This window comes from Moschus berezovskii, chromosome 9 (genome assembly GCF_049115385.1).
Source record: "Moschus berezovskii isolate FMDL1 chromosome 9, NW_MosBer_1.0, whole genome shotgun sequence".
NCBI classification, from domain to species: Eukaryota; Metazoa; Chordata; class Mammalia; order Artiodactyla; family Moschidae; genus Moschus; species Moschus berezovskii.
The window spans coordinates 31,403,228-31,415,526 of NC_142468.1; the positions used below are offsets into that span (position 1 = coordinate 31,403,228).

General features: G+C 36.2%; 1 protein-coding gene across 1 annotated transcript in view; it reads right to left on the reverse strand.

Moving 5' to 3' along the window:
- Window positions 1-12,299, reverse strand: part of LRRC9 (leucine rich repeat containing 9) — a 132,994-nt gene that overhangs the window by 37,400 nt on the left and 83,295 nt on the right. The window contains exons 17-21 of the mRNA XM_055436735.2: window positions 11,331-11,522; window positions 10,025-10,150; window positions 7,365-7,499; window positions 4,924-5,101; window positions 1,052-1,272 (exon numbers count right to left, since the gene is read on the reverse strand). Of these exons, the coding sequence (XP_055292710.1) occupies window positions 1,052-1,272; window positions 4,924-5,101; window positions 7,365-7,499; window positions 10,025-10,150; window positions 11,331-11,522 (852 nt within the window). The remainder of the gene's footprint in view (window positions 1-1,051; window positions 1,273-4,923; window positions 5,102-7,364; window positions 7,500-10,024; window positions 10,151-11,330; window positions 11,523-12,299) is intronic.

A 12,299-nucleotide genomic window follows, 5' to 3' on the forward strand; every position in this document is an offset into this window, starting at 1 on the left:
AATCCATGGGGTCTTAAAGAACTGGACATGACTGAGCACACACGTAAGCACATATACAAATATGATAGTGAAATGAAGCAATGAAAAACACAGTCTTCTGATGAGGAATAAAACTGAAGTGCTTCTGCCTGGTAAGGGAGTAGCAGACTTCAATGTGCTTCCTTATTAGATATCAAGATATTTTGATGTGCCTTTGTTGTAAAGGAAGGGCCCTGACATGAGGGGGTAAAACTGCTTATTCTGAATCTACAATGTAAAATGTTTATCATGTAGCTATTGTTGATTAGGTTGACTCTACAGCTCTAGAAGTAGTTGTATTGGGGGAATATGATGAGGATAACTTTGCAAGCAAGAAAAGATAGGAAATGGATGTTACTTTTTGGTAGGAGATAAAGCCCTAGCAATGTGGTATCAGCAAAAGGAGAGAGGCCATTGGGAATCTCAGTGGTAGGAAATGACCTTTGAACTTTAGAAACTATGAAGTCCCACATTACATTTGAAGTAAATCCCTAGTTTTTTTTGTAGTAAACTTCCATTTTACTAAAACCTCCAGTAAAACAGTAGCCTCAATATAAGAGGTGTACTGGGGAGAATTAAAGAAAGCAAAACTGGGCAAAGCTGACCAGAGAGGGTAGAAGCCATCAGTAAGAACCAGAAAGTAGTGAAAGATAATCAAAAACTGCTCTGAGAACAGGAATTGTTAATGAATTGTTAATGAATCTTATCCCCCAATCAGGTTAGGCAATTCTTGGAAATACTTAAGGAAGGCACAGTTAGAAGGAATGGGGATCAGGTTATTTTATTTGAGGACTAAACTATATTTCTGTGAAGCTATCAACTCGGGGACACTATGGTTACACACTCACATGTTTGTATGTGTACACAAATTGAATGCAGATACATTTTAACAAACCTTGTTTTTCCTGATTTTTATTTTCTTTACATTTTTCTATATTTTCCAAATTCTATATAGTGAGCATGTATTACTTGCATAGTATAAATAAATAAAATTTTTAGAAAAATAAAGACATTAGTGCCCCCAGATAGTCACCTTTAAATTGTAGATCTCCTGATTGAGAGCAATATAGTTATTGCTTACGTATAATTCAATTAGTGTAAAAGCTTTTTGTAAACCACTCAATGAAGTGATTCTGTTGTTCTCAAGAGAAAGGGAATGCAGATGAAGCATGTTATCGAAAGTATGCTTTTCCAAACCAGTGAGGAGATTATTATTTATGCTGAGGCGGGTTAATTTAGTCAGCTTGGAAATGCCTAGAAAAATAAGCAAATTCAAAACAAGATTCAGACAGCACTGAAAGGCTAATTTAAAAAATAAGCTTCTGGTTGTTTTACTGTTTCTCTTTTTCTAAGTTCAAGTCACTTGACAGATTTTATAGTATTGATCATCATTGTCTTTCCTTTTGTTAAAGAAGAATATAATGTGCATTAAATCCCAACTAATATATTAAATTCCAATTTTGGATTTCTAAGTAGACTCATTTTTCTTAGATGTTAAGGGAAAGCACTGTGTAGGAATACTGAATTAAGCTTTCAAATAACCTTTTAATATTGTAATTAATTAAGGTTTTCATCATCACAATAATATAAAGCTCTACACAAAGTTTCAAGTAATCACCAACCTGTACTATAAAACATTAAGAGTAATGCTCTGGAAAGTATTCCTTACTGTGGCATCATTTGTAGTAAAAAAAGAACTTTAATTCTACCTTTTTATGCTTAGAAGTACTTTAAGACAGAAATGTTACCTCTCACTACAATCTAATCCCTATGTATTAATACAATAAGTACTGTAGACACTTTGTAACTGTGGATAGGATGATGCAGTTGAAAGACAAGAACTCTGGAGTCAGAGTTGATTTCAAATGTAACACCACTAGATTTAGGACCATAGGTAAATTATGTAGAATTATGTAAACTCTGAGCCTAATTTTCCTCATCCATGAAATGAATATACCTAAATATACTTCTGTCAGACCTCTCTACCCATCTTGGGTGGCCCCAACTCAGCAGTGGCCACAGGACTGGAAAAGATCAGTCTTCATTCCAATCCCAAAGAAAGGGAATGCCAAAGAATGCTCAAACTACCGCACAATTGCACTCATCTCACATGCTAGTAAAGTCATGCTCAAAATTCTCCAAGCCAGGCTTCAGCAATATGTGAACCGTGAACTCCCTGATGTTCAAGCAGGTTTTAGAAAAGGCAGAGGCACCAGAGATCAAATTGCCAACATCCGCTGGATCATGGAGAAAGCAAGAGAGTTCCAGAAAAGCATCTATTTCTGCTTCATTGACTATGACAAAGCCTTTGACTGTGTGGATCACAACAAACTGTGGAACATTCTGAAAGAGATGGGAATCCCAGACCACCTGACCTGCCTCTTGAGAAACCTGTGTGCAGGTCAGGAAGCAACAGTTAGAACTGGACATGCAACAACAGACTGGTTCCAAATAGGAAAAGGAGTACGTCAAGGTTGTATATTGTCACCCTGCTTATTTAACTTATATGCAGAGTACATCATGAGGAACGCTGGGCTGGAGGAAGCACAAGCTGGAATCAAGATTGCCGGGAGAAATATCAATAACCTCAAATATGCAGATGACACCACTCTCATGGCAGAAAGTGAAGAGGAACTCAAAAGCCTCTTGATGAAAGTGAAAGAGGAGAGTCAAAAGGTTGGCTTGAAGCTCAACATTCAGAAAACAAAGATCATGGCATCTGGTCCCATCACTTCATGGGAAATAGATGGGGAAACGGTGGAAACAGTGTCAGACTATTTTTTGGGGCTCCAAAATCACTGCAGATGCTGATTGCAGCCAGGAAATGAAAAGACACTTACTCCTTGGAAGGAAAGTTATGACCGACCTAGATAGTATATTAAAAAGCAGAGACATTACTTTGCCAACAAACGTCCATCTAGTCAAGGCTATGGTTTTTCCCGTGGTCATGTATGGATGTGAGAGTTGGATTGTGAAGAAAGCTGATCTCCGAAGAATTGATGCTTTTGAACTGTGGTGCTGGAGAAGACTCTTGAGAGTCCCTTGGACTGCAAGGAGATCCAACCAGTCCATTCTAAAGGAGATCAATCCTGGCTGTTCATTGGAAGGACTGATGCTAAAGCTGAAACTGCAATACTTTGGCCACCTCATGCGACGAGTTGACTCACTGGAAAAGACTCTGATGCTGGGAGGGATTGGGGGTGGGAGGAGACGGGGATGACAGAGAATGAGATGGCTGGATGGCATCACCGACTCGATGGACATGAGTTTGAGTGAACTCCGGGAGTTGGTGATGGACAGGGAGGCCTGGTATGCTGTGATTCATGGGGTCACAAAGAGTCGGACACAACTGAGCGACTGAACTGAACTGAACTGAAATATACTTCTAAGGGCTATGGAATTAAATAGAGGGATATTTGAAAAGTATCAGTTATAGCTACTGGCAAATAAATAATGAGTACTCAATAAATTTTATTCATGTTCCCCTCTCACATCAGCCTTTATCATGGGACTATGAAATGCTGAAAGTAAATCAATCTGGGACCAGTTAGGATGTACTATCAAAGTAAAATCCTCTAATGGATATTAGTTCTATCTGTGTTTGAAAAAAAAAGATAAATATCTGTTAAAGTTTAGTGGGGTAGCTATCTTTGAAAAGTGGGTATAGGGAAAAGACAGGTTGAAGGATTCTTCCTTTCCATGAGCATATGGAGGGGAATCAAAAGGAAATGGGTTCTCAGTTGTATATACAAAGCAAAATTCACACCCTATTGTATGGGAGTGGAAGACTAGTGATGGTTCTAAACACAGATGCCTGAGCCCTCTACCCTCTTACTCAGCTGAAATCTACAGAAGAGAGGCATGTGAATCTGTACATATATTTGATTAGTATCCTAAGTGATTCCTATGATCAAGCACTTTTTTATAAACTATTGTTAATCACCATTAAAGTATAACAAATGTTAAACATTCTATTTTTAAAGATAATTAACACTTGCTTTGCATATGTAATTTTTTAAAGTAAAAATTTCTATTTTATGAAAAAGGGAGTACACACACATGCTAAAAACAATTCAAAAGCAAATAAATTAAGTCTCTTTCCCAGGCTTTGGTTTTCCATTTTTACCTTATCTCAGTGACAACCCTGTTACCAAAATGCACATCCAGAAATATTCTATACCTAGATAAGTATGCTGATGTGTGCATGTGTGTGTTTGTGTATGGGTACTTATCTTTTTCAAAAGTGTACCTCATTCATTCATTTATTAATTTATATGCAATGGTATAGATCTTGACTACTGCCTAGTTTGTTACACGCTGCTGCTGCTGCTAAGTCGTGTCAGTCATTTCCAACTCTGTGCGACCACATAGATGGCAGCCCAACAGGCTCCTCTGTCCCTGGGATTCAGAATACTGGAGTATAATAGATGGTAAACACTGGTTCAGAGATGGGAGGGAAGGCATAGGAAATGAAAGTCAGCTAGTTGGGCTCATTATATATAGTAACCAACCACAGATCCCACTAAGAGGTGTTTAGAATACTCTGGGCTTAACAGGTGGCACTAGTGGTAAAGAACCTGCCTGCCAATGCAGGAGACATAAGAGATACGGGTTCTAACCCTGGGTCAGGAGAATCCCCTGGAGGAGGGAAGCCATGACAACCCACTCCGGTATTCTTGCCTGGAGAATCCCATGGACAGAGGAGCCTGTCGGGCTACAGTTCATAGGGTCACAAAAAGTTGGACATGGCTGAAGTGACTTAGACAGAATATTCTACTCCAAACCTTCTTGGGACTTCTTGGAAGATCCTCCTCTTCAGAAATTCCTTCATCAGTATTACTCACTTTTTACTCTTCTTAATTAGACATTCATATTTTAAGACTCTAGGATTATCTAACATCTTACCTTCTATCTTTGAGATGCAGTTTCCATCTAATGTGAGCTCTTCCAAGTTAACACAAGATTCCAAGCCTTCCATTTTAGTGAGATTATTGTTGCTGAATGAAGCCCATTTCAAATTTTCCAATTTTTCTAAATTTGTGATTTCAAAAAGATGTTGCCCATCTAAATTTAAGGCAGTTATCTGTAGAATGATTCACTTTGTATGTTATTTCTGAATCATATCAAAATTCAATGTTATAAGATAAAAAGGCTAATAATGAAATAATTCAAATGTGGTAACATAAAAAAAAATTCCTTTAGGAACTAAAGACATGGCAAAGCTCTTAATTTACAGAAAAGTAAAATTTTGATTATTTTTTGAGATTATAACTCAAAGAGGGACTTATATGGTTTTGTAGAAACTGAGCTGTGCCAGTCAGCTTCCTAATAGTGAAGGACTTGTCTCAGATGCTGGGAGTGCTATTGGCAGAAAGCCTTCAACGGTCATTCCCCTCAGGGACAGCATCAGCTGCAGAGAGCTGCCTTGTTCAAGGTCATGCCCCTTCCCAGGCTGGCGCCTACCCAATGATGAAGGGAAAGAAGGGCCTGGCCTTCTCAGCCCAACTTAGGACAGATTTAAAGGGCCACTGTAATTCTAGAACTGCCCACAGGGTCAGCTAAGACTATAACTGAGCCAGCATCACAGCTAAATATCTCTGTATCCTGTAATAAAAACAATGGCACTAATATCTTCTATTTTCAAGGGTCAGATTCTCTTAAATTAGTTTCTACCTTTGGCAAGAGGTTACATGCTGCTTTATGAAGCAAGAAGCTGTGGGTGTTTCATAACATTTTCCCTTAGCTTTGGGTGAATTCTGACTAGTTCCCCTATTCCCTTGCCAGGATTCCTGATTCTTTTTACCTTACCATCCAAATGTTTGACTTGATCTCTGGCTCTGAGCTTTAAAGTCCTCTTGTTTATTTTGATATGTTATCAGAATCTACCCACTGGTTTTGTAGTGTACCTTTATCCTAAATTCCTGTGTTAGAGTGACCACTGTAAAGGTCTCAGTTCAGTTCAGTCGCTCAGTCGTGTCCGACTTTTTGTGACCCCACAGACTGCAGCACACCAGGCTTCCCTGTCCATTACCAACTCCCAGAGCTTGCTCAAACTCATGTCCATCGAGTCAGTGATGCCATCCAACCATCTCATCCTCTGTCATCCCCTTCTCCTCCTGCCTTCAATCTTTCCCATCTTCAGGGTCTTTTCTAACGAGTCAGTTCTTTTCATCAGGTGGCCAAAGTATTGGAGTTTCAGCTTCAGCATCAGTCCTTCCAATGAATATTCAGGACTGATTTCCTTTAGAATGGACTGGTTGGATCTCCTTGCAGTCCAAGGGACTCTCAAGAGTCTTCTCCAACACCACACTTCAAAAGCATCAATTCTTCAGTGCTCAGGTTTCTTTATAGTCCAACTCTCACATCTATACATGACTTCTGGAAAAACCATAGTTTGACTAGATAGACCTTTGTCGGCAAAGTGATTTCTCTGTTTTTTAATATGCTTTCTAGATTGGTCATAGCTTTTCTTCCAAGGAACAAGTCACCTTTTAATTTCATGGCTGCAGTCACCATCTTCAGTGATTTTGGAGCCCAAGAAAATAAAGTCTTTTACTGTTTCCATTGTTTCCCCATCTATTTCCCATGAAGTGATGGGACCAGATGCCATGATCTTAGTTTTTTGAATGTTGAGTTTTAAGCAGTCTTTTTCACTCTCCTCTTTCACTTTCATCAAGAGGTTCTTTAGTTACTTCCTCTTTGCTTTCTGCCATAAGGGTGGTGTCATCTACATATCTGAGGTTATTGATATTTCTCCTGGCAATCTTGATTCCAACTTATTCTTCATTCAGCCCAGCATTTCACACAATGCACTCTGCATACAAAAGTTAAATAAGCAGGGTGACAATATACAGCCTTGACATACTCCTTTCCCAATTTGGAATCAATCGGTTGTTCTATATCCAGTTCTAACTGTTGCTTCTTGACCTGCATACAGATTTCTCAGAAGGCAGGTCAGGTGGTCTGGTATTTCCATCTCTTTAAGAATTTTCCACAGTTTGTTGTGATCCACACAATCAAAGGCTTTGGCATAGTCAATAAAGCAAAAGTAGATGTTTTCCTTGAACTCTCTAGCTTTTTCTATGATCCAATGGATGTTGGCAATTCGATCTCTGGTTCCTCTGCCTTTTCCAAATCCAGCTTGAACATCTGGAACATTGAGGTCTAGCCCCGATGTCTAGCCCTGTGACACAGCTAGTCACAACTTGACTTCTCTATTTTAATTTGTCTCTCCCAGTTTTCTGCCCATTACCTATCTGTACCCTCTTTATGACATAAAGGGCAAAGTTGACTAAAATCAACTGAACTTAAGATTTTTACATTAAGTTTAATAGAATTGCTTTTACCTTCAAGTACCAATTTCCACTCATATGTGAATGTGGTCCTAACTTTGAAGTCTGTGTCAGAATTTTGGCAGAAGGCCATATGCTGAGAATCCGTGGTCTCTCTTCTTTAGTACTAGAATGCCGTAAGAGAGATAACTAATAAAACAAAAAAATACATGATGAATAAGGAAATATTATGGAAAGGTTCATTTATATATAGTTAAAAGAACTGTCTCTTAGATGGCTGGCCCAATGAATAATTTTAAAATATGACATTTTCTATGTCTTAAAGTGTTTTCAGTAACTTGATATACTTTAAATCATATATCTTACTCATTTTTGTTTTATCAGTCATTTAACCATAATAAAATAATATTTATAAAACTGTGAAAGGATATTATAACACAAATACTATGTAATTCATCCATGAAACCAGTTTAAGAGCTAGAATATTCCTATTACCCTAGAAGCTACCTGTGTGTCTCTTCTAAATCTTTTTTCTCTGCTGCTCAGAAGCCATCACTCATCTCAAGTGAATCAATCAATCCTCTTAAGAAGCAATCAAATAATCTCAAAATTTGTATCTACCATTACTTGTTTTCTTTATAGACCTATGTTTATATCCATAAGTAAAATATTAGTCTTACACATATTTGAACTTTGTGAAAATTGAATAACGTTTGTATTCTTCTGTAACTTGCTTTTTTACTCAACATGGTATCTATGAGATTCATTGACACTTCTGCCTGTAGCTGTAGTTTATTCATATGTCATTGTTATACAGTATTTCCTTATCAAAGTCAATGAACACTGAGCTTATTTCAGGGTTTTTTGCTAATATAAACACTGCTGTTATGAATATTCTCGTGCATGACTCTTGGTACAAGTATGCAAGAGTTTCTTTGGAGTATATAACTTGCTGGGTTTAGGGTATGTATATATTCAGCTTTACTAGATAGGGTCAATTTGTTTTCCAAAGTGGTTATACCAATTGTAATAACTTTTACTTCAAATCTTTCCTAAAACTTGGTATTGTCAAGAGTTTTGTTTTTTTTTTCCCCAATAGTGGCCATAAATTGGTAGATCATTAAAGTTTTAATGTTTATTTTCTTGAGTATTAATGTGTTAGAGCATCTTTTTTCCTAAGCTGTTTGGCTGTTCTGATTTCCTCTCCAGTGAAGTGTCTGTTTAAATCTTTTGCTCATTTTTCTGTTTTATTGGTTGTCTTTTTCCTAATATATTTTGGATATATAAAGAATTTTGTGTAATTTTATCTAATTTTGTCAATTAGATATGTTGCAAATTTCTTTTCCCAGTATATAGCTTGTCTTTTGACTTTCTACCCTTTGAGGATTAGATGTATTAATTTTAAGGTAGACAAATCCAATCATTTATAGTTCATGCTCTTTATTTCTTACACAATAAATTCTTCCCTAATTCAAGGTTATAATGATAATTTCTGATCTTTTCTTCTAAAATATTTTGGTTTTGCTTTTTGTAGTGAAACCTTAATGCACTTATCCCAGTACCTTTTATTGACTGCTGCTGCTGCTGCTGCTGCTGCTGCTAAGTCGCATCAGTCGTGTCCAACTCTGTGCTACCCCATAGACGGCAGCCCACCAGGCTCCTCTGTCCCTGGAATTCTCCAGGCAAGAACACTGGAGTGGGTTGCCATTTCCTTCTTCAATACATGAAAAGTGAAAGTGAAGTCGCTCAGTCATGTCCGAGTCTTAGTGACCCCATGGACTGTAGCCTACCAGGCTCCTCTATCCATGGGATTTCCCAGGCAAGAGTACTGGAGTGGGGTGCCATTGCCTTCTCCACTCCTGAGCATATATCTGGACAAAAGTGAAGTGAAGTGAACTCGCTCAGTCGTGTCCGACTCTTTGCAACCCTGTGGACTTTTAGCCTACCAGGCTCCTCCCTCCATGGGATTCTCCAGGCAAGAGTACTGGAGTGGGTTGCCGTTGCCTATTGACTAGACTCCCTGATCTGTATGATCAGCTCTGTGATTTATTACTTTTCCATGTATGTATGGGTCTACACTGGGTCTTTATATTCTATTAGGAGTCAATGATATTTTGATCAACAAAAAATTTCTTTCCTTCACTTTAAACCTATCCAAAATTAAACATTACATTAAGGAATTAACATTCAAATATTCTACACAAAGTAAATACCTAGATAACTAGAGTGGTGATATTAAGGATATTGAAGCAACTTTAGTTAAAGCAGCATTCTTAATCTGGATAATATAGGTATTTTTCCCCTTCCCCGAGTTAATAGGTTTTGTTTTCTTCAGCCAGACACATATAATATCAATACTAGGTAAATAAGTCACTAAATGCTTTCTCAAGGGCTCTAGGCTTACCTTATCCACAGAAAGTTGCTTATTTTCATGTAGGCTCTAGAAAGGAGTTCAGGTTGACTAGGAAAAAAACAGTTACCCTAGCAATATTTTTGGGGTAATGTCCAGGGATGAGAATCCATAAAACCACTTAGTATTTAAATAGGATACATTTAAGCAGAAAAAAATTTTTCAAAGGATATGATTGTTATAGATAACTTTTTTATTAGCACGCTGAGAGAGAATACAAAATCTCAATAATGAAATAAGAGTATGGGAAATATTATTTGTATATTCTAAATAGAACAAGAAATATTAAACAGTAAAAACCAACCTGAGTAATCTTTGTTCCAGAAATAAATTTCATAGCTGCTGTTGCTTCTTCTTCAGAAATGAGGACCCCATCTAAATGAGTAAGAGTCTTTAATCTGCCAATAACACTCAGCCTTAATGTGGCTGGCTTGGGAAAAATAACAAAAGTTAATTTTTACAAAATATTACATGTTATGACATGGAAAGGAGATTTTCTTCATTCCTTCCCCCATAATTCAAATTATGCACCTCCTACTTTATTATATATGTCTGAAAATAAAGGCTTAACTTTATTCTTTAAATAATAGTTGATATTAAATTATATTTAATAATTAATCTGTTTTGTTTGAAGCTGGATACTTCTACTGTTGTAAAGGGAGGAAACCCACTGGCTGTTGAAAAGTGACAGTGATGAAAAGTGTTCAAAGAACTGCAGTGCCTCCTGTTTATCTAGATCAGCAGTTAGCTACTCAGCCAGTTGGGTGAGCCAATACAGATCTTCAGCTCTTGACATTTAATTTGGCAGCAGGGCTATAGCTCTCCTATGATCATTCAGGAAGTCTGATTTGGCAAAAGAAAAATATGCTTCAATTTTATGGAGTGAAAAAGGAGAAACACAACAGTATAAACATAGTAATATGGCCAATGTAATAGAAACAATCATGCTTTAGTCCCTTTTTAAAATGCTGAACATGGTTTATATACATTTTTGAAAAGCAAGAAAAGATGCATTGTTGAAATTATAAACTTGGGGCTTATTTTAAATACTTGGAGATACTCTTCAATATAATCATTGAATATTGAAATTTCTTAGCATGAATCTACATATGTTTGTGATGAGAAAAAACAGTGCTCAAATTTCCTTTTATAACAGAACATAAATAAGACTTTATAATTTAGGTTTAATGGAGAATGTGACAAATTTGTTCCCCCTTTAATAGTATGTTTCCCTCACAGTATAGTATTTTATTATTCTTGGTTTCTATGACTCACTACAGTAGGATTCTAGCACACTGAGCTATATATACTGTGTTATAAAATTTCTCTAAAGGTTTTCAAATGGCAATGACATCTGATACTCTTAAGACCACAATACTCTCAAACTATTAGAGGCTGCAAAAAAAATTTGATGTGAAATTAAAAACTTTTCTATAATAATATTTCATTCACTTGATCAATATATTATATTCAACTTACGAAACACTTCAAGGAATTCTACTGAGACAAAGACAGTTTTCCTGTTTCTGGGTATTATTGAATAATAGTAAGAAAACAGCTTTGAAATAAAAGTGATTGTTTGCTTTTTTATAAACATGTCTGTTACATACCTTTTGCCATGGATTATGTCGAATATCAAGAGTGAGAAGGCTTGTGGTATGTTTGCATAACATATTTATTTCATCACCAGATTTTTTCAGTTGATTCCAGCTCAAGTCTAAGTGCTTAAGTTTCATCAGACCTCTAAATCCTTCAAGGGTTATCACATGGTTATGACTTGCATCCAAATATTCAAGGTTATACTGCAACACATACAAATAGAAGTGATGCTAGAAGGATCATGGTTTGTATTTACACAATTTTTTTTTCCTCTCTCTGATTCTCTAAGTACTTCACATGCTTTTTGGTAATCCTTACAGAAAACCTAAAACAGTAGCCTATACTGCAGTAATGGCATCAAAGTACCTATTTTCCTATTAATAAAGAGCTACAGATATTTTATTTTAGTAATTTTCTCTTACTTCTCTCTTCACCCTTGTAACATAGAGTGGCAGTATGTTTTTTACAGAAGAGACAACAAAGAGAAACTAACAAGAAAATTTGTTCCCAACAAAGAATTACACTTCTTATATCTAGGCTTCTGGTTTAAACTCATGACCTAGTTTAAAAAGGTTCATCTTCAGAAGCAGAAACTAAACCTGTCACATTCTATAATTTCCTTTTTTAAAAGGACAGGATTTTTCAATAATAATTTTTTAAAAAATATTAAAGTAACACATTCTTTTTGGAGGTCCGGGAAATACAGTAAATAAATTTTAAAAAATAGAAAGCATATATAATTCTGTTGCTCAGAAAGAACCACTGAAAACATTTTTTATTATATGCTCATATATTTTTCTTATATAAAACAAATTTATTACTCTATTATATAGAATTTTATTCCCTTCTAACGTGTTCACACATTATTAAATACTATTCAAAATGATTTTTCATGATTGCATAGCATTATAATATGTAAATTATTAGAATTTTAAAAACATTTTGCTATGGACATTTATGTAACTTCTAATTGTTGGCAA